At 40.5% G+C, this 23,488-nt stretch overlaps 1 protein-coding gene across 6 annotated transcripts in view; it reads left to right on the forward strand.

Annotated features, from left to right (window-relative positions):
• The window catches only part of FRMPD4 (FERM and PDZ domain containing 4), a 768,746-nt gene extending 745,683 nt beyond the window's left edge, over positions 1-23,063 (forward strand). For 5 of the 6 annotated variants that reach the window (XM_074324292.1, XM_074324291.1, XM_019746300.2 and 2 more), the window contains 4 exons: positions 1,924-2,062; positions 7,440-8,504; positions 8,867-10,153; positions 11,768-23,063. In XM_074324292.1, coding sequence (XP_074180393.1) covers positions 1,924-2,062; positions 7,440-8,504; positions 8,867-10,153; positions 11,768-13,095 — 3,819 coding nt within the window. In that variant the 3' untranslated portion in view covers positions 13,096-23,063. Of the gene's footprint in view, positions 1-1,923; positions 2,063-7,439; positions 8,505-8,866; positions 10,154-11,762 lie in introns of all 6 variants that reach the window. The other variant, XM_074324293.1, reaches the window with a different exon arrangement.
• The last annotated feature ends 425 nt before the right edge of the window (positions 23,064-23,488 follow it).

The raw sequence follows: 23,488 nt of genomic DNA on the forward strand, positions 1-23,488 counted from the left end.
AGCAGGCAAAATTTCAGTGTGTACATAACATCAAAGGAGCAATGTGCTACAGAAAAAATGCACCCAGCTCAGACCTGAAGGCTCCAGTCCTCACTAAATAGCCGTGTGATTTGGGGACAAGTCGCCATTCTTCTCTGAGCTCAATTGCTTCATCTGTACGTGATGAAGCCAGTGAGTTCACTTGTAAGGTCCCTTCTGGCTCCAGAATACATGAATCATAGATAGAGACTGGGGGAGATGTTCCTTCCTAACTTTCTAGAATATGTGACTCTTGTACAGACAGTCAGGGAGATTTTTCCCAAACTTGTTTAGAACTCCCATTCCCTTTTGTTAGCTTGGGTCCCTATGTGTTTATTCTTTTGGGAAAGCTGAGTATTTTAGTCAACCTGTCTTTTCGTGCTGTAGCAATTGGTAGTGACTGAATATCTGGCCCCAGTGAATGTCATGGCCAGTCCATTTAAAACAATAATCTGAGATTGTCCTCAAAGGGCAAAATTCTACTCCCAAAAGAAAAGTTGACAGGAAATAATCCGGGTCCCCTGTCCCCACCTTGTTGTCCCAGTAATAGATGAGTCATTGGATTTGGGCAGTATCGATGTATCCAGTGTTTCTATGGAGAAGTGGCAGTGGACCTGAAGAGAGACAGTGATTCCACAAAGGAAACTGTCAACCAGGAGGAGTGCTCTGAGGACAGGTGGGGAGGACCCACTCCCACTAGAGTGGAGTGGGAGGAGCGGATTATGAGGAAATGAGAATATGGGAAGGGGTTTCTACACAGCAAATTGGAAAGCGTCAGTGTGCTCTGCAGAAGGAAGAGATGACCCTGGGCTGAATCCAGGGGGCTCCAGTTGACTTCATGGCAAGCTGAAGGTGCAAGAATAGACTTGGAGGGCCAGGTCTAGTCTATGACCAAAGATGCTGAGAACAATAGCTCCATCGTGGGAGAGGGGTGAATTGGATGCAGTCATCACAGACCTGCTAACAGGCATAATCTGTCCCAAACAGAAGTGGGTGGCAAGACTCTATTGATGGTTTCCTGCCTATATGTAAGAATTGTGGGGTGGCTTGAGGGGAGACCTCAGTGGAAATGGAAAGAAAAGGCAGTTCATCAAATAGTACAGGAGCTTTGGATGGGAAGTTAGATTCCACCAGCAAGGCAATCAAACCTGGCCAGTGTCCTACACCTGGGAGTGAAAGCAAGAGGCCTGCTGTCTTGCTGTTTCTGTGCTTCTCTAGGTGTCTGCTTTTTGGTTGCTCCCTTATTTCCCTCTCATTTTATCGCTCTTTCAACAAAAACACACCAGCCAGTCCACCCTTCCCAACTCAATGGGAATAATTGCTTCCATTGAATACTTCCTTCCCTATATGCCCAACATCAGTGTCCAGTGACGTGGTAACCTCAGTGTTTCCAAAAAGTTTTAGCAAGGCCGTTTCTCAACTCCCATCTCTGTGTTGCCCTCCTGTGAATTTATAGTTTCTTTTAGAAGTATCGTCTTCCTGGATCTCTTTGACACTTTTCATTCAGTCTTAGTAGTAATTTCCACTTAATTTTTACTTCTCTTCAACACTAATTTTCATCATGAACCCAAACTTCCTGTGATTTTTCAGATTACGGGTTCACATCTGGTAACTGATTCCTTAACTATCACTTTTTACAGTATTAACTATTTGGCAACAAAACCAATGTGATTAGTTTTTCACATCAATACGTCTTGGAAAAGCCTCAAAATGTCTGGGCTTTGAAAATGGTGTCACCAAATTTTTTTCAGTAAGGCTGTCTGTGTTACGCCTGACCTTTTCCCCACTTGTGTTTTCCCAGTGAAATAGTTGCTCATAAACTTCTTTTGTTTACATTTCATAAGCACAAATGCAGCCATTGTCACCTGAGGGATGTTATTAACCAAAACATTCTCTTTTATGTAGCCCATCACGCTCCTGATGGAGTCGTCAGATGCTATGAATCTGGCCTGCTTAACAGCTGGGTACTACAGACTACTTGTGGATTCCAGGAGGTCTATATTTAACATGGCCAACAAGAAAAATGTGAAGACCCAGGAAACAGGTATTTTTTTCCTAAACTCATGAAGCACTGACTCCGCACCCCTTCTCCACCCCACCTGGCAACGGTAATAAGAATGTTTCTTGAAAAGTTAAAATCATATGCATAAAAAAATTAATGTCCAAATTTAACACAAAAGCTTTCAAATATATGTGATATGGCCTAATTTTTTTAAATGAAAACGTTGATTTTTTTCCATCACATTTTACACGTCACTTGGAAATGCCTGTATATAAGAATTGTGGGGTGGCTTGAGGGGAGACCTCAGTAGAAAAAAAGGGGTGTGTGCGTCAAAGGCAGTGATTTAATTACTGTGAAGCGGGTAAGCATCAATCTTTTTGGCCAGCTTTCACGGCCTCACTTTCATTTAAAACAACTTTCACAGAGGTCAGGATGCAAAGAACTAACAACGGAATGCCCAGTAGGAGTTTGAGCCCCCAGCTTTAGGGCTTGTCCCTCCTTAAGATGCCCTAAGCACAGATGCCTGGGTTCCTCCTCCTGAGTCAGGCTTACCTCCAGGATTCTGGGAGCTCTACCAACAGGACATGAGGCTCTAGAAGGGACCCCACCCCGGCAGCCATCTTAGCTCTGTAGTGGGAGCGTCAAAATGGCAAAGACATCAAATAATTCAATCTAGCCACTGGGATGAAATAGCCCCAGAGTGAGGACAAGAAGAACTGCAAATGTTAAATTGATAGTTTCTTTGAGGATGGGTGGTTTTCATTTGTTTTAGAATATTTTTTCTTCAGTGTTTGACATATTTTTCCATCTACAGTGGATAGTCAGTAGATGTGACTGATGGACAGATACTACCATTCAAGCCAAAGCTACTGACTCATGAAAACAGTATAATCAGGGTTTCTGTTAAAAGGAAGGGAAATTCTAAAGAACAAATTCCATTGTCACTGTTTCTGAGAGAAAAGGGGAAAGAAGGGAAGGAAAATCCTCTCACTTTTAAACTTAGTAGAACACATGAATCATTATTTCATAAATATAATATGTAGATAGACACACACAGAGACAGACTTGCACACAGTTTATGATGATGGCTGGTTAAATGGAAACAATTACAGTCATAGGATAAAGGGAAACCAGAGAGAAAGAGAGAAATGGACGAGGCATGCCAGAGGGCAACTTTGACTTGCAACTAGATTTTTTTTAATTTATTTTTTAAATTTATTGGGGTGACAATTGTTAGTAAAATTACATAGATTTCAGGTGTACAATTCTGTATTACACCATCTATCAATCCCATTGTGTGTTCACCACCCAGAGTCAGTTCTCCTTCCATCACCATATATTTGATCCCCTTTACCCTCATCTCCCACCCCTTACCCCCCTTACCCTCTGGCAACCACTAAACTATTGTCTGTGTCTATGAGTTTCTGTTTCTCATTTGTTTGTCTTGTTCTTTTGTTGTTTTTGGTTTATATACCACATATCAGTGAAATCATATGTTTCTCTGCTTTTTCTGTCTGACTTATTTCACTCAGCATTACACTCTCAAGATCCATCCATGTTGTCACAAATGTTCCTATATCATCTTTTATTACCACCAAATAGTATTCCATTGTGTATATATACCACAACTTCTTTATCCATTCATGTATCGAAGGACATTTTGGTTGTTTCCATATCTTGGCCACCATAAACAAAGCTGCAGTGAACATTGGAGCACATGTGTCTTTATGTATAAATGTTTCCAGATTCTTTGGGTAGATACCCAGGAGAGGGATTGCTGGGTCATTTGGTAATTCTATCCGTAATTTTTTGAGGAACCTCCACACTGCCTTCCATAACGGCTGCACCAGTCTGCATTCCCACCAACAGTGTATGAGGGTTCCTTTTTCTCCACAGCCTCTCCAACACTTGTTACTATTTGTCTTGTTGATGATCGCCATTCTGACTGGGGTGAGGTGATACCTCATTGTGGTTTTTATTGACTTGCAACTAGATTTAATCCAGCCCTAAAGTGTGTTTTGTTTTTAATTTCTCTCAATTTTGTTTTTTTCATTTGTAGAATTAGGATTAAAAACCTAGCTTGCAATGCAAAGATTAGGAAAACATCTATGTAGAATGCCTAAAATGATGCTCAGTACTTCTATTAATAATTGGCAGTTAAAAAAAAAAACAGGAATGGAAAAAATTCAAACGAAAGTGACAGAAACACAGAAAGGAATGGAAGACAGGCATAAAGCAAAGAAAGACCCTGAGAGACAAAAAGAATTAGAAATAAATAGGGAAGAAACAAAAGGGAGAGTTTAGTGGTGAACATTTTTATGAACATATGTTTTCCCTGAGCTAGGAAATTTAGAGCAATCTAACACTGACCTTTGAAATTCCTAAGAGCAGTTCAGCAACTTAACACCATTCTTTAACATTGGAAAACCAGTTTGTGGCTTTCTATTTTCAAATCTTACAGTTTGTCTTGCAAATAAAACCCTTTCCCCATGGTAAGATTGTGCAGGTGCATGAAGAAAACCAAACCCACCATTCTAAAAATGGCCACGGTAATAAGGGCCTGAGTTCCAACTAATTTATACTGGCTCACAATGTAATGTTTAATAAAATTTTAAGAGGCAAAACCTTAGTTCCAAAAAGTATTATTGCCATGGGGAGAGAATGGAACTTGAACTTCTCAGTAATTTCTCCCAGTTCTGCAGTGACAATGAGCATGAAGCCACATGTTTCAAATATCACTCTCCATTCTCAGAAAGAGAGAGACAGAATGCACGTACATGCAACTTGTGTGTGTGTGTGTGTGTGTGTGTGTGTGTGTGAAGGGAGGGCGAGGGAGAGAGATGGCACACTCCCGTAAGCAACTGGTTGGCCAAGGCTTAGCATCGTCTAATGGTGGAAAGTCCTCTCTTCTCTTCTGAAACTCCCAAAGGACCTCCTGATACTCAACAAATGTAGAGTGAAATCTGCTGTGGCCAGGTCATCGCTAGTCCATTCTCCCCTCCCACTCTATGAGACACTGGTCCATATTCCTAATCCACATTCTTCCGTTTTTCCAAAATCATTCCAGAAGCCAAATCAGTCCACCTTTCTGGAAGGAAGCCATGATTAAGTATATATTTTCTTTTTATCTCAAATTGATCAAAGGCTTTCATCAAGATTTCTAACAAGGAACTATAAACCCCCATTTCTTGTTCTCAATCTTGGAAATTAACCTTCAAGTTCTTTGAAAATCCTGAACCCACGTATTTATGCATCTCTGGGCCTTAGGGGGGTCTGAGTAAGTATATGTTAACTTGCTTTTAGTCTGCTAACTTATTCGGTTTTCCTGTTGGTTTAAACCAGGAGTTGGCTAACTATGGCCCATAGGCCAAATCTTGTTCTTGTAAATAAAGTTTTATTAGAACTCAGCCACACACACTGTAGTAGTTTCTTAGGGCTGCTGTACCAAATTATTACAAACTTGGGGACTTAACAGAAACTTATTCTCTCGCAGTTTTGGAGGCTAGTGGTCCAAAGTCTAGCTATTAGCAGGGCTACATTCCCTCCAAAGACTCTAGAGGAGAAACTTTTCTTGTCTGTTCCTCTTCTCATGGCCGTCAGCATTCCGGTGGCTGAATAGCTCCAATTTCTGCCTTTGTCTTCACATAGCCTTCCCCTCTTCTCTGTGTGGCCCAGATCCCCCTCTACTTTTCTCTTGTAAGGACACTTGCCATTGGATTTAGGGCCCCTTTGGATAGTTCAGGATAATCTCATTTTGAGATCCTTAACTTAATGATATCTGCAAAGACTCTTTTTCCAAATAAGGTCACATGCATAGAATGGACATATCCTTTGGGGCCACCGTACAAGCTACTACATCCATTTGTTTATGTGTCATCTCTGGCTACTTTCATGTTGTAACACTAGAGTTTCAGTCACTGTTCCACTGAGCAGTTGGCCCTAAAATATTTACTATCTGGCCTTCCTTTACAGAGACAGTTTGCCCACCCCAGGTTTAAAGCCCAAGCTCCATCACCACTTTGCTGAACCACTTTTCCTGCCCGCTGACAGTCCATACTCCTGACACACACGTGCACCCACACACAGCTAGTCACAATCTAAGTTGTTGTTAATAAAACAAGACTGAAACCCCCCATGTGTATTTATTGTAAAGTAACATGCCAATATGGCTGGTATAACTCAGTGTCTTCAAAATGATATCTTTTACTTGCTATTCATGAAAATACATGTAATTAGTAAAATGACTTGGAATATTGTTCAGCATTAAGTTCACTGTATAATTTAGGGAAAGCAAGAACCTCTTCAGTAAAACCGATTTTTTCCCATATGTCTTATATATCTGATATCAGTATTACCCAACCTTGGGACAGGGGGCAATTTGAGGAAACAGATGGGAGAATATGTGGCCCTAACACTTACTTAAAATGTTGCCTCTGGAATCTATAAAACAGTATTGACAGAGTGACACACTGCCCTGTTTTGGTAAATATCAGAGCAAAATCTCCACCTCAAAATTCCCTGTTGAAAGACCCGTGAAGAACAAACAAAACAACAATTTTTAAATTAGGATCTTGCATTTTATTTCACAAGGAACATCACACAAATCTTTAGGTGTTCTCATGATACAAATAAAAATGGAAATTAGTCAAAGTATTAAGTGTGCTTAGAAATAGCAGAGAGATACACAAGGTGGAACGCATACAGGCACATATACTGACATTTTTGCATGAATATGTAGACACCCACTAGGATATAAAGGGGCTGAAGAGATAGAGGTTTTTGTGCTATCATTCCAATATCTGTTATTATATTATACTTTTGTATATATATACATATATATGTATAGGTTTGTGTGTGTATATATATGTATATATTTACATTATTACATGGTCATTGCAATGTCTTCTAAAATATGTGGTTGAAGTACGTGCATCCTTGACTTCCTCTTACCTCGATGAGGAAAAAGTCCAACATCTTCCTTTACAAAGTGGGCAATGTTAGACCTCACTTTACAAAGTAAAGGGCGGTGTATTTTCTGGAATAACAGCCTGTTGAGCTGCCATCTTTAAGGATTTTAAAAGGCACGTTTTATAGTCACAGTCATAGATGTAAGTGAGATCTTTTAATAATAGAACCAAGAGTCAGGTGGAATGAAGCTATAGTTCCCTACTCTCAAATGGTATTATATTTTATCAAATAGCAATTATATTTTATGCACTATCAATTCTATTAATGTATCTTCTCACCAAGAAAGCCTTACACCTTGAAGCCTAAATCGACCGGTACCATATTTGGAAAGCTGAATAACCCCATTTTTAACAAAAGTGATGCTACAAGCCATTAAATTAAGAAAGAGAGACGAGGCCCCCAGAAACCAGACAGCACAGTAATGTGTCTTTGCATGATTCTTTCTCTTTAGGAACTGAAAATAAAGGAAAACATAACGTCCTTGGCCCAGATTGGAACTGTATACCCCAAATGACCACTTTTATTGGTGAAGGGGAACAAGAAGCCCAGATAACATACATAGATTCAAAACAGAAGACAGCTGAGGTTACAGATGGCACCTTGTGTCGAAAAGACCACCGGCACTTGTATGCCGACAACACCTATCCTTCAGACGAACTCAACCAGCCACTGACGCAGCCGGGAGAGGCTCCGTGTGAGGCGGACTACAGAAGCCTAGCTCAGCGGTCCCTGTTGACCTTCTCAGGACCAGAAACTCTAAAGAAAGCACAGGAGTCTCCGAGAGGAGCTAAAGTGTCCTTTATTTTTGGAGATCTCGCCATGGATGATGGTATTAATCCCCCAACTCTCGCCTATGAGAGACTGTTGGATGAGAGTCCAGAACTGCTGGAGAAGCAGAGGAATCTCTACATCAGCAGTGCCAATGACATGAAGAGCCTGGATCTTGCTCCAGATGCAGAGAGCATCCAATTTGTGGCAAATTCCGTTTATGCAAACATAGGTGACGTGAAGAACTTCGAGGCCACCCAGGAAATAGAGGAGCCCCTCCTGCATGACATCTGTTACGCAGAAAACACCGATGATGCAGAGGACGAGGATGAGGTGAGCTGTGAGGAAGACCTCGTCGTGGGAGAGATGAACCAGCCAGCCATCCTCAACCTGTCCGGGTCAAGTGATGACATCATTGACCTTACGTCCCTGCCCCCTCCGGAAGGGGATGACAATGAGGATGACTTCCTGCTGCGTTCCTTGAACATGGCTATCGCCGCTCCCCCACCGGGCTTTAGAGATAGTTCAGATGAGGAAGACTCTCAGAGCCAGGCAGCTTCCTTCCTCAAGGACAAAGATCCAGGCAGCAGCCTGCAAAGTGACGAGATCCCGGTGTCCCTCATTGATGCTGTGCCCACCAGCGCCGAGGGAAAGTGTGAGAAGACACTGGATAACACCGTCGTTTCCAGGCTGGAAGCTCTAGAAGCTCTGTCCGTCTCAGAAGAACAGCAGACCAGTGACAATTCAGGTTCTTTCACAATTGTTACATTTATTCACTGATAACCTTATCATTTCGTCCCTTCAAGCCATTTGCCCTTGGAGTCCTGTTATGTGGTGTCCTCCATTTCACGCATGCCCCATTTCATAAATGTGCAGAAACTACCATCATGTCTTTTTTGTGTATGCGATTTCCTTTGTTATTTTTTTACACACGTGGCACGTTTTTTTCCCCATTTCTGGAACAACTGTGCAATAAACTCAGAGTCCTTACTGAAAAGGGAAAAACCTGTTTTGTTTTATTTTTTAATAATAATGAGTCCCATTTTCTTACATGTCTCCTAGTACCTCTGATGCATCCATTAATTGGTTCTTGTTTTTTACGGCATGCAGGTGTAGCCATCTTGCGGGCTTATAGTCCCGAGTCTTCGTCAGACTCGGGCAATGAAACTAACTCTTCTGAAATGACTGAGAGTTCTGAACTGGCCACAGCACAGAAGCAGTCAGAAAACCTCTCCCGCATGTTCTTGGCCACTCACGAAGGCTACCACCCCCTTGCAGAAGAGCAGACAGAGTTCCCCACCTCCAAAACCCCTGCTGGGGGCTTGCCTCCAAAGTCCTCCCACACCCTGGCTGCCCGTCCAGTGACTGACCTCCCACCCAAAGTTGTGCCTTCCAAGCAGATACTTCACTCAGACCACATGGAGATGGAGCCTGAAACCATGGAGACCAAGTCACTCACTGACTATTTTAGCAAACTGCACATGGGGTCGGTGGCGTATTCCTGCACCAGCAAAAGGAAAAGCAAGCTGGCCAATGGGGAGGGGAAAGCACCCCCTAATGGGAACATACCAGGGCAAAAACAGCAGGGGACCAAAACAGCTGAGGTGGAGGAGGACGCCAAAGGTAAACTTGGTCCCGTGTCTTCAAGGGACAGTCAACACCTAAGCACTTTTAACCTGGAGAGAACTGCCTTTCGCAAGGACAGCCAAAGATGGTATGTGGCCACTGAGGGCGGGGTGGCTGAAAAAAGTGGATTGGAAGCAGCAACAGGGATAACCTTTCCAAGAGCTTCTGGTCTGGGATCGAGAGAGGCCGAACGGAAGGATGAAGGGGCTACCGATGGGGAAGCCAGAGAGGTGTCAGGACTTGGCCAACGGGACCACTTAACTGACGTGACCTGTGTCTCTTCAGCCAAAGACTTAGATAACACAGAGGATGCTGACCCGTCTACCTGTGACCATCCTTCCAAGCTTCCTGGGGCAGAAGAGAGTGTGGCCCATCTCTGTGACTACCACTTGGCCAAGCGGATGTCATCGTTACAAAGCGAGGGCCATTTCTCTCTACAGAGCTCTCAAGGCTCTTCGGTGGATGCAGGCTGTGGCACAGGCAGCAGCTGTAGCACCTGTGCGACACCTGTGGAGTCCCCACTGTGCCCCTCCATGGGGAAACACTTGATTCCTGAGACTTCTGGGAAAGGCGTGAGTTATGTTCCTTCAGAGGAGAGAGCCACTGGGCTTCCCAACCACGGAGCCACCTTTAAGGAATTACACCCACAGACAGAAGGGGTGTGTCCAAGGATGACAGTGCCTGCTCTGCACACAGCCATTAATGCTGAACCCCTCTTTGGCACTTTGAGAGATGGATGTCATCGACTCCCCAAGATTAAGGAAACCACAGGTACAGCAATGATGGATTTAGTGATTTGCATTACACATGACGGACATGTAATCCAAACTTACAACAAACCGAAAAATATAAAGTCTGGACCAAAAAAGTTAGAATCTTTTAAAAGGCTGCAGAACTGTGGCCAGGTTAAGTATTAATCATTGATCCCTCCATGTTTAAAAAATACCAAAGTTTCCAGATCTGAAACAATACTGAAGATGGCATTTGCTCTTTAGAATCTTCCTCTGTCCTTGCTTTTAGAATTTGATAGAGCCATATATTTTTTTCTAAATTCTAAAAGTAGACTTTTAGCAGTGCCCAGGGTGACTTTTAGTTATAAGAGAGTATCACTTAGAATCCCCAAAACAGTTTGATTTCCTTTTTAAGGTATCGAATTTCTAATTTTGCCGTTTCATTTTTGAGAGTCAAGGAAGGCCAATCGAGCAGGGAATCAGGGAGATTGGAGGGCTTGGGGAAGATGATTTGCCTTTCAGCAATACCTCCAGATTCCTCCTGACTGTAAGACTCTCCTCAAGCAGTATCATGAGGTGTCTGGCATACTTCAGTGTCAGCAAGGTTTTGAGGGTGTGCATGCTCTGTTTTCCCCAAAATAGTAAAATCTAGACACAGATAGAAACAAGAACACAGCCACCTTCTATGCCTGCTTCACTGTTCTACCTACCACCCAGTGGGCACTTATCCCTCTCACTGATCAACTTGGCCAGCCACCATGTGACAGAAGCAGATATTCTTTCATACTTTCCAAATTCAAATTATATCATCAGTAGTGTCTTTTCCATATAGGTCAGTGAGATCTTATACTGGTTAATTTCCATTTCTGATTTTTTAAGATTATCTACTTTTCTCAAAAGCCAGCACTGGCTTCACCTGCCTTGAGAAACCCATCTAGGAATCACCCAGCTAGCCGTCTTTACCTCTAAACTAATGAAAACACACTGTTAAATCCTTTGCAGTTTACAGAGAGCTTTCATCTAACTTACCTTGTGTTTGCCACAAAAGTACTTTGAGATGGAGATTATTTTCTTCACATGACAACTTTTCTGAGAAAAGTTGAGCAACTTGCCCAGTGTCTCAACTTCAAACCCTGTACCAGAAAAACTGCATGATGTCCTCTTAAAAAGGCTAGTTTTAATTTCATTTCCATTAATTAAATTAGGTTACTTTTTTTAAAAGGTTACCTGATGCCAGGATTATCCTAATTCCCTTGAAATGAAACTTAAATGTCATAAATATGTTTGAATTATCTATTTGTAGGATATGTGTTTTCTAATTATGTGTGTAAGCTTTGATAGATAAATATGGGGAGCAAGGCAATTCATGAAATTCCACTGTCTCCCTGAAAATGTTTGGGATTTCTGGACAATTCCAAATGAATAAGTAGTTTAAGAAATAACAGATTCCACTATTTCTTAAAATGTTTTAAAATGGAAATCTGCTATAAGATCTCAGGCGGCAGTTTTTGAGAAGTGGGGCGACCCTGACAAATGGCAGCCCTTCTAGAATGCATCCTTGGGAAATGACAAATATCACAGAAAGATACAGTAAAATTGACCACCCGAGAGATGCTTAATGATTCTCTCTGTTTTTCTACTACCCCTAGTGTAGCTTTGACAGAGCCTGGGAAGGAGAGACGAGGAGGCATGCCTTCAGCTTGGTCTCAACATCCTGAAGCGGATCCCATCCTGCTACCATCAAATATTCACTCGGAATCAAAGGTGCCAATTCCAAATCAAGACCCTAATGATTTCTCCCAAGCAAACCAGGCCTACGGAGAGACTGTGAGCTGGCGACCACTGGATCTGAGACGGGGAAGCCTGGGGACACCTCCTAGCCAGAGGGCTCTGCGACACAGCAGCAGCAGTATCTTCTCAGGATCTGTAGGTTTGGAGACCTTCCGAGAGAGAACCAAGGGTGCAGTCAGCTTAAAGTGTCCAGTTATCACAGAAGTGCAGGAGGCCAGTTCAGAAAGGCGAGCAGAACTCCCCCTGGGGAAGAAGCTCACCAAAAGTTTTTCCCAAAGCTCGATGCACTTTAGCTCTGAGGGGAAGGTTCACAAAAGCTCCCCAGTGGCTCACAAAGACTCAAAGCTGTATAGGACATTACCCTTGCGGAAGCTGGAGGGCAGCAATTGGAGATGCCGGGGACCTTTCAGCTACTGCTTCCTGAACCGAGGGCAGGATGAAGATGGTGATGAGGATGAAGAGGAGGGAGAAGCCACCTATCAGGTCTCTTGCCTCTTTCGACCACAGACGAATGAAGCCACGCCAGAACCAACCAGCCCACCCCTGGCTGTTGGGATTCCGAAGCAAGGAGGGGAGCTGTCCAGAGTTTCAGTGCTGAAGGTCTGGGCAGAAGATCTGAGTGGCCCAGATGACCTGGACTTCAGCAACCTGGCTTTTGACGCCCGGATTGCAAGAATAAATGTCCTAAAGGAGAACACATATGCATTGCCCGATGGGTTCCTCGCAGCCCAGAATGATGCCAATGAGCTGCTCTGCCTTGTCAGGGCAACCAAGGGGAAGAGAGAGGAGTTACGCCCTGAAGCGTATGACCTTACACTTTCTCAGTACAAGCAACTGTTATCCATTGAGTCCAGACAGTTGGGAAGTGCCTGTAGGAAAATGGCGATGGCCGAGAAAAGCCCAGAGGAGATGCTCCTAGCTATGACTTCCAGCTTTCAAGTGCTCTGTTGCCTAACAGAAGCTTGCATGCAATTAGTTAAAGTTGTGAACTCAGAAACACAGCGGCAGGAAATTGTAGCGAAGATTGATGAAGTGGTCATAAACTACATTTGTCTCCTGAAAGCTGCCGAGGCAGCCTCTGGAAAGACCACTGGGGATCCCAATGTTGGACTCTCAACGCGACATTCAACCACCATGGCCGCTCTCGTAAGCACACTAACACGTTCTCTCAAGATGCTTTTAAATAAATAAAGTATGGAAGTCACGTCATAATCTACCTTTGCAAAGCCATACATGAACTTTTATTTACTTTATGAGTACGATGAACAGATGTCTCCTTTCTTCTCTGTAAATTTGGCTATTTTGTATAAAACGGGAGATAAAAGTCACATTGAGGAAATGTTGAAATGTACTAACCAGATGTATTCTGTTTATATTATACATATGTATACATGTAAAAGAAATATACAAGAAAGTGATGACATTTGGCTATTTTTCATAGTCGAAACTCCAGGTATATGATGTGAAATTTTAAATTCCATCATGTTAGAGCAAAACAATGAATCCTATCCCCTTTCCTTCCAAGTGGATACGTGGAGACCATATCATTCATATTTAGAAGTAAAGAAAGAAAAAAACGAAAGAAATCACAATGTATATAAAACAGTAGTTATGTTTTAAAATTATGATTTTTAAGCATTGGAAATAGCAAAAAGACATTTAAAATTCAAGAAGCTATTATGAATTATTAGAGAATCTATATAATAAATTAATTTTTTGCTCATAGTGTTTGGTTATCTGATGCCTTCTTCCAAGAATCCTACAAATTTCAGTTTGGCTTGTGCCATTTGGGTTAGAAATGGGTGGGGATGGATTCTATTGTGTCAACACAAATGCTCTTCATGATATTCCTAGAGTTAAAATACTTCCCAAATAGAAGAACAGAGGGAATGATGGCCAGGTTCCTGGATAATACCTAGTTATAGATGATCTAATTACATAAATTGAAAGGAATTGATAATACCAAAATTAAATCGTTTGATGAAAAGAGAGATCTGCTTTGACTAAATGTCAAAATATATAAACCAAAGACATCATCCCCCCTCTCCCAACTCAACCATGAAACTTAGAATTCCCTTAAGAGTGACAGAACATTTAGTAAAGTATTTGCAAAATTACAAAACAGAAACATTTATTGATCATCAGAAGTAAGTGCAGATCCAGTCATGTAAAGCAGACTGCACACCAGCCTGAGTCACATCTCAGATCACAGCTCTCAGTGTCAAAGAGCTTCATGCATCACCTCCTCTACCGGGGCCAATGCTTCCAACCAAATTTTGAATTACAGCCTAATGCTGGGACAAAATTTCAAATCTGGAATGTTCAGAAAATCAGGGAGATATCCTACTCTAATATAGAAGCCATGATTAAATAAATAATAAAATATTTATTAAATGATCTAATCTGGATTGGCTGATAGACTATGAAAACTGTAAAAAAATAAATAAATAAAAACCGAAGTGGTAAATTTGACCACGTTAGGTAAAATTGATGGAATGCAAAGAAGTTTTCAGAACTGTCGTCTCTCTCAAACTGTATCTTTGGGTCAAAGCAAAAGGATGCAAACTCTGCAATTGTAAAATAAAATTGATGTGTACATACGTACTTCATGGGTCATTTAGTGCTTACGCTACACACACTCCTATTTATGTACGTGGCTTCTTAAAATATGACAGGAGTGTGCCAAGTACAAATTTTTTCATTTTTGTAGCCTACTGGGCAGGAGGCATTACACAGTCCACAGTTGCTGTCTCTCATCCGTCGTTCCATAGAGAGTCAATAACAAAAATCACACATATTTGTAGATGGTAGCATACAAAAGGAGTTTAGACATGTGTTATTAAAAATAATGTTTAAATAATAAAACATTATTTTACTAAAATTATAATTATAAACATTGATGTTTGATATTGAGAAATATTAATGGTGTTTTCTGTGGAAATTTTTGGTAAATATTCTGTGTACTAAAATACTAACATTAATAGGGTGTGTGTTCTATGTCAGACAATGTGCTAAACATATTACATATTATCGCATTTAATCATCACAACAACCTTATGATTTGGACACTGCCATTAATTCCCTATGGAGGCAATATGGTTTAACAGTTAAGGGCATGGAGCATGGGATCCGAAACTTCTTAAGTTTGAACTTTGCCATTTTCTAGCCCTTTTATCTTGGGAAAGCTAATTAATTTTTTCTGTGTCTCAATTTCTTCATAGTAAAATGCAAATCAATGATAAGTTGTATTTCCATAGGGTTGTCATGAGTTTTAAGTAAAATTATGTGTGTAAAGTTCTTACCACAATTCCTGGCAGAGTAAATCATGTGAGATATTATTATCATCGTAATCATTGCATTAACTTTATTGCCCGAGATAATATGTGGGTATGTTTGTTTTATATGCATATTGTATCCTGACTCTGTGCAGAATACATTATGTGTATTGCATATGTATAAAAGAAGTGTACAGGGAGGTGATGATCCTTGTTCAAATCATATATCCAGTTAGAACAACGTCCCCACCCATTCATTCCGGTTCTTTGAGAGGCCTCAGTGAAATAGCCCTGGGTCTTTCTCATCTATCTCCCATTACCTACGGGTGCTCCAATAAGTTGCTGTTTCTTATAAACAAACATTTTACTACTTAGAAAACCTCAAGGGCCCCCCATTCACTAAACATGGGGCTCCTAAGTGGGATCCACATCCACAAGAGTGTAGAAAGAACATATCAGAATGATACTGGTGTTTATTTTTAACCAGCTGTTTTTATGTTTGTGTATGTTTTATAATGGCATAATAGTACAGTGGGTATATGTACATCATTTAAAATAAATAAATCAATTAACAAGCATATGCCTGGTGCGTGTATGCAAAAATATTGTCACAGGTAGGATTGCCTTTACTAAAGTTTGGAGACCACTCAACTAGAGATTAAAACTGTCTTGCACTCGAGGTCCTTCACATTTAGTCCGCAGCCTATTTTTCCAAGTGTATTATAATACGTATCATTTTTATTAATTTATTATTATAAAATGTTCAAGCTTACACAAAAGTAGACACAATCATGAATATAATGAATTAACGTACTCATCACATGCCAATTCATGTCTAATCTTATTTTCTCTATTTCTACGCATCTCCTTCCATACTATATGTATCAGCAAATCTGACATCATAGCATTTAATCCATGAATATTTCAGTAAGAAATTCCTATAGATAAGAACTTTTCAACATAATCCCAATGCCATTTCACAGTTAAAAATTAATCATTCCCTAATAATATCAACTAAATATTATTGAAATAAATGATAAAGAAAGTGAAAATTCCTATAAACTCAACCCCAAAGAGAGTCATTGTCAACAATTTAGGGCATCTTCTTTCCAGTTTTTCTAATATATATATATATATATATATATATATATATATATATATATGTGGTATTATTGTGTGTGTTTATGAGTTTAACTTTTGACTCAGAAAGTTGTTCTCACCACATTTGCCCTTCTATGTGAGTCTCAGTTCCACCTTAATTTGGGTTGGCCAAAGGGATCTGATCGATGTGGGAAGACAGAGCGCTCAGATGACTAAGCACCACACCATTAGGCTTACAGTAAATCCAACCACAAACGCAATTGCCTCAGACAGTCAAATTAACACAGACCCCTAGGCCCAGCTGGAATTTGTCTAATCACAAAAGATATTATTTTCCAGAAGAGAAAGACTGGCAATATTAAAATGAGCAGGCGCGGCAGCCCTACCATGATGAGTTCCTTTTGCTATGAATTTCATCTTTTGGAAGACAATCTTCATTTGTTTATGTTCCTCTTTCATACATTTCGAAATGCCAGCTATTCTTTGCATGTTACTTCTGAGCTACTCAGGATGTTACTCTAATTTGTTCTGCCTGGATTACTCTTGATTTGGCAGGAGGAGAAGTTTGCTGTCTTTGACTGGTTATTACCATTCATAATTGTTAACTCTTTTTGAAATTGAAAAAAAAAAAGCAAATCAGCTATGTTCAGGTGATTCCCATCACTTCCAAGCATTTAGAAATCTTCATAGGCACCAAATATACCTGGATATTACATTGTTTCTAACCTGATTTTGTGTCTGCTTTGAAAGTGGTCCGTTTTGGGGGGGGTGTTTGGGTGTATAGAAGTAGAAGTTTGGGTGTATTTCATTTTGATTAGTACCCTACTGCAGCCATAGGGAAGGTGTTTGAATAGATAGTTATGAGTGTGTGTCTGTCTGTGAGACTAGTTTTCAGTTTGGCTTCATGGACTTCAGAGCTAGTTTCCCCTCTGGCAGTCCAAAACTGACGATAAAAATTTTCTTATATAACATCCTACATCTTCCTTTAAAGTCAGGTTACAGAAATAGCTTCTCAGCTTTGAAAGATCAAAGAGTTAGAATCTTAACTTTTGAACTGAATTTTCATTCGTGACAACCTGAACATCACTGAGTTAGATATTTTTCAGTTATTTCACCTATTCCCGGGCCTGTCCCTCTCACTTTTTAATTTTAAAATCTATACTTAGAAAATCCATGGAAGAACAATTTGTGTATTTATTAAATGTTTCTGCTGCACAGAATAATGGAATGAATTAAATCCTGCATCTCTGAAAGCAGTAGATAACCAAGTAGCTTATCCCAAGTAGCTTATGTCACTATTCAACTTGAAATTAACCTGCTGCCTTCAACTGAACTGGCTCCACATTTATAATTCCATCTCAATTTTCTGTTCCACATTAATTTCAAAGCATTAAGGTTTGCTTTTTTTTTTTTTTCGTTATACCTGTTAATTCTCATTTTCCACTCCACAGTCTGGGCCAAAATTCTGTGCCATTTGCAGCAGTATCATCCAGAACTTTAGGTAGAAATTAGCTTTGGGATTCAGGAAACTAAGCCTTCTTGGTAACCTCCAATCAAGTAATGTTTCTCCTGTTTTCATTTTGATTAGTACCCTTTGTACATCTTGTACTTTGTCTAAGTGATCTGTGACTCCTTTCTGTCACCCACTGAAAGAAGCAGGGTATGTCTATTCATTCATTCAAATAGCTATTAACAACTTGCTAATTGGGGCAAACATTGTTCTAGGTGCTGGAGGTGGGGTAACAATGGAGAACATAATTGACATGCTCCCTGCCAAAAATGGAGCGCCCATTCTAGAGTGGGTCATCACTTGTCATTTGTGGAGAAAGGAGGGCCTCAGAGTGAGTCAGCATTACAGGCAGTCTTCTCTTTGCATGGTAATGCAAGACTGTCAAGATGAACATGCCAGCCAAAAACATGCAAGGTGATCTTAATAATCAATGAAAACAAATGACAATTGTTCCATGACCTGTACCGATTGTTTTCAAAACATTACTTTGTCAGTTATAAATGTATGAAAAAATGTAGTAAAACATATCTATTTAGTACATAGTAATTTAAATCATTGCAAACAGAATTAAAATGGGTCTTTTTTGTAAAACCTTATACAGAGTAGTTTGAACAGTGTTTACCCTCTTTGATTCATCATGTAATTCACAATGTGCAGTGAGCATCTTTTCTATGCTTTGGCAAATTGTGATACTCCTTTCTAAATTTGAATCAGCTTCAGACATTTTATAGGTGGTGCTTTCAATGTTGTGAAATATCTCCCAGAGTTCCTTTAATGTGAGTGTTGTTTGTTTGCCCAGTGTCACTTCCTCTGGGACAGCTTCTTCCTTTTCACCACAGCCACTCTCCTGATTTCTGTCAGTAAGTTCGCTTTCGCTGCAGTCCTCTGCAGTGTCAAATGAGGGCAGTGTATTCTTCTGATACTCAATTTACATCTGATTTTCATTTCACTCCCACAGTGATCACTTTTTGTTTCTTCGCTGCACTTTCATCTTTGTTGGCCAGTTCCCTCTTTCCATCATCAGTTTTAGGAAACGTTTTGTGGCTGCCCTCAGGTAGTAAAGGCAGACCACGGTTCCTTGCCACAGGAGCATCTTCAGCATGGCTGTTCATTTTATTAAACCTGTGAGGGGAATCTCTGTCTTCAGGGAGGGCCTAGTCCCTCCCCCTTTTATGGGTTTTCACCTGATCAAGTCAGGCCACCCGGAATAACCGCCCTTTTGACTAACTCAAAACTAACTGATTTGGTACCTTAAGTACATGTTTAAAAGTCCTTCATTGTTGCCATATTCTGTTAGTTAGAAGCATGAGAGAGGTCCCACCCACATTCAAGGGAAGAAAGCTATACAGGGCATGAACACCAGGAGACAGAGTCATGGGGACCACCTAAGGGTCTGTCTGCCATGCCCTCTATGGATCTTCCCACAGTATAGGCACTTGAAATACAGACTTGAAAGGCTTTCGCAACCCTGACATAAGCCATCAGAAGTACACGTAGGCGGCCTCCAGCCTCTCTGCCCTGGCCCAGGCCCAGGCCCAGGCCCATTCTATAGATATTTTTTTGTGTTAAGATGCCCAGTTGCTCTGAGCTGGAAACACCAATAATTATGATGTACTGACCTATGCAGTTCAGGATTTTATTAGTGCCAAGTTCATAGATAAGCTCTCGGTGGCAATATAACTTTATTCATTGCACTCATTCTAGAATCAAGTTATGACTTCGAGATCAGGTTAGACTGAATAATTCAGCTGGCAGATGAATTATTGAAGAGGCTGAACTTTAACCAGTGTGACCATACCTTTCCCAAGTATTCATGTGAAAGGGGATGAGTGAACTCAGGTCACTTGCTCCTAAGTTGTCATCTGGAAGTGCAGTCCATGTGTTCAAGTTCAGCTACCCACCATGCCCCTGAAAGGAGGCTGCTTCCTCCATTTGGGCTCCAGCGGAGTTGAATACGTAACAGTGTTCATTTCTTTCTAGATTCTATGACCATTTATTCTCTCCCTTGATTTTCTGAAGATATATTGTTGAATCAGACTTTGCTGAAGTACTCCTTTGGACTCCCTGGATTTCCAAGAAAGGTGCAACATGGCACGCGTGCATGTGTACACCCACATACACACACGCGCACATGTGTGTGCATGAGTGCAAGGTAAATAAATGTAGTGTGTCACATTCCCCAGAAATCATGCATTGACCAGATTTGGCTTTCCTTCTTCCAGTCTGCCTCTGCCCCCTACTGCTGCAAATTTGGTCTCCAATCTGTTGCCAGTATGATTATAATCACATTAATAATAATAATGCCTAATATTTATTCATGCAAATACTGTGCAGGTACTGTGCTAAATGATCTTCATGCATAATTGTCACATCTATTTCCTAGAACAACCTATGAGAAATTACTATTATCACCCTTTTTTTATGAAAGGCAGTTGAGTTTAGAGACTCCAAATAGTTTGTCCGAAATCATAGATGCTGGTCAGAATGAAGATTTGAACTCAGTAATTGCAATTTTGTTCAACAGTGTTTGGCCAAGCAGATAGAGAGCTGCATTGCTTTTAATCAAACAAATACCAGCATAAGATTTTTTTTTAATTTTATTTCCAACAAAGGACTTCGATAAAAAAGCAACCATCTCCTGTTCTATAACTCCCCACCCTCAGTCCCAGTTCCACGAGACAACCCATTTCACCAATTTCTGTTTTTAGTGTTTTTCTCCTTAATCCTAAATAATGTTATTTCTTGACTTGCCCACTTTGGATGATTTGTACCAACCACCGCTTGAAAGATAAGGAATTCACTTACTTCTGTTACCCCCTCACCTTTCATTCTACCTCCCTAACCAATGTTTGATAGGGAGATTATTATTATGTTCTATTCTTGGTTACCTATTTAGCTTTAAATATTATAATTGCATCTCTGCTTCTTGTTCAATCACCTTTAGATAGTCTCTCTTGACTCCTCATCTATGTGGAACGAAGTTGTTTGTTCCCCCAGCCTTTCTTTCCCTCCACCTCACCACTTCTCTACTTCTTCCCCTTCTCTTAGGCCATCAGTACCCTCATGTTTACATTGTTATGAAAAGCAATGTTTTCCACAGTGTTTACAGATCAAAATTTTGTAACCCACTGCAGCCTGGAACAACAGCATAGTCCACTGCTTTCCCAAGAACCATAAAGTTATCCAGAGCTCTTCTAGAGGGTAAATAAAAAACACCACCCATGGAAAGAAAGAGTTTACCATGAATTCATCATAAACTGAGGATTCTCAAAATGTGGGCCCTGAACCAGCGGCATTAGCCTCACTTGGGAACTTGTTGGAGCTGTAGAGTCCTGCACTTCACCCCAGGCCCTACTGACTCAGACACTCCTGTGATTTAACAAGCCTTCTAGATGATTCTAATGCATGCTTAAGTTTGAGAATCCATGTGTTACATGATTTCAAAAAGTTTCTCAAAGTCATGCCATATTTAGAGCCCTTTGTATTTACTTTCTAGGTTAAAAAATTTTTTCCTGGAGTTTCTATAGGTTTACCTTTTTTCTTACAAAATTTAAATGTGCTGTTCTGAATATGTATTGCTGCATTAAAACCACCCCAAAATGTAGGAGATTAAAGAACAATTTATTATCATCTCTCCTGGGTCTAGAAATGGGCTCAGCTGGGTGGTTCTCACGAGCGGTCTCGCGTACAGTTGCACTCAGGTGGTGATGAGGCCAGATTATCTCAAGATGACTTCTCTGTGGCTAGCAGTCGTCTGGGAGCTTACCTGAGACTATCAAGCAGAGTCATACATGTGACTTCTCCATGGGGTTTGGGCTTCTCACAGCATAGCATTCTCAGGACAGCAGCACCTCTTCCACAGGGGCTGGCCTCCAAAATGGACCATCTCAAGAGCAAGTATCCATAGAACCAGGCAGAAGCTGTACTTCTTATGACCTAAGAGCCTTTTGATTTCCTTTTCTAGGGTAAACCTGTTTTTATCTGAATAGATGCCATCCTAAGACTTCCCTTCCCAGCATTCTTAGATAAGGACCCCACAGTTTCCTGTATCTTCTATCGCCTAGAGAAATTTTCTCATAAAGATTATATGCAATGTAACCTTCTTGAGTCTATCCTGTTTGAACATACCTTTACTTTGCCCTTATGCTTAGTTGATCATTTTGCTGCATATGGGACTCCAGGTTCAAAATTACATTCCTCGAGAACCTGGATGTCATTGCCCCATCATCTTTCTGCATCAGTTTGCTAAATATTATTCTTGTTCCTTTAAAAGTCCTCCCCCTTCATCTAGAAGATCTGTTTCTTCTGTTTCCTCAAAATGTGAATTTCACAAAGTTGTGTCTAGGTCTGGAATTTTCTTTAATTCATTCTGCCTGGAATTTAGTGTGTCTTTTCCTTCTGATAATTCATGCCTTTCTTCAATTCTAGATCCTTTTCCTATTATTTCTTTTTCTCCTCTCAGTTTTCTCTATAGCCATTATCTAGTGTTCAGTGAACAGAGCAAACCAGTCAGATATTTGTTCAGAGATATCCGCTACACTGTTTTCAAAAATGTCTTTTTAGTGCACTACAGAGCTCTGGCTTGGCATTTTTATGATTTTGGTTACAACGTGGGCAAATGGGCTATGTGAAGGTCATAAATAAATAGTACAGTTCTTTTCCTGGCCGTGATCTAGGTGTGCACAACTAGATGTGCAGGTACCTTTTTTTATCTCTACTTTAGCACGAATTGATTTATATTGTGATTTTTGTATGGCATATTTGAAGCATACATTATTCTCTATAATTTTCTAAAGTCAATTCCTGTGTACCTACCACCCATATTTGTCAGATCCTAGCAACTTACCATATTGTTTTGGATTTTTGTTTTAAAGAAATAAACATCACTGACAGAGCTGGAATACTCTGAGTAACCTTCCCCAGTGCCATGTTCCTCCTCACATATCATCAAGCCTGATTTTGTTTTTGTATCAATCCCATGTGGTTCTTCATATATTTACCACATAATTACATGTCCTTAACAACGTGTGATATTGTTTGGCATGTTTTTAAACTTGATGTAAATGGTATCATACTGTACATGTCCCTCCACACTCTGATTTTATTATTCAACATTAGTTTTGTAAGAACTGTACCTTTAATAGATATAGTTTTTATTCATTTAGCTTCATTGCTTCACAGTAGTCAGTTGCATATTAGAATTTAGATTTTGCTCTTAATGGACAATTAGGTTGTTTACAATTTTTTGCTATTAAAAACACTGCTGCAACGAACATTCTTGTACCTGTCTCTTTGTGCATCCCTGTTGTGATTTTCCTCTAAGACGTATGCCCAGGTGTGGAATTTGAGAAGTAGAATGTATTTTTCAACTTTACTAGGGGTGATTCCCCTCCATTGGGCAGGCCCAAGCATCCATGCTGATGGCGAGAGCAAGGAAAGCATTCCAAGCTAAGTTGCTCTGAATCTTCTTTCTCCAGCATCAGTTCCTGAGTATCTGAGGTCTCCTTCCTACCAAAGCAGGCTGGCTGATTTTATAGGAAAAGAGAGTCAAGCAGAGAGATAAAGAGATATTGATTGTTCTCTCTGCAATAAATTATGTATTCCCTAACACTGACCCAAACCAAAAGACCCAGAAGTACACTTGAGTACTTCTAGGCTTATTTCAAACCATTGTATGATAAGTTTTGTTCCTCTTCAT

This window comes from Rhinolophus sinicus, chromosome X, assembly GCF_036562045.2.
Source record: "Rhinolophus sinicus isolate RSC01 chromosome X, ASM3656204v1, whole genome shotgun sequence".
NCBI lineage: Eukaryota > Metazoa > Chordata > Mammalia > Chiroptera > Rhinolophidae > Rhinolophus > Rhinolophus sinicus.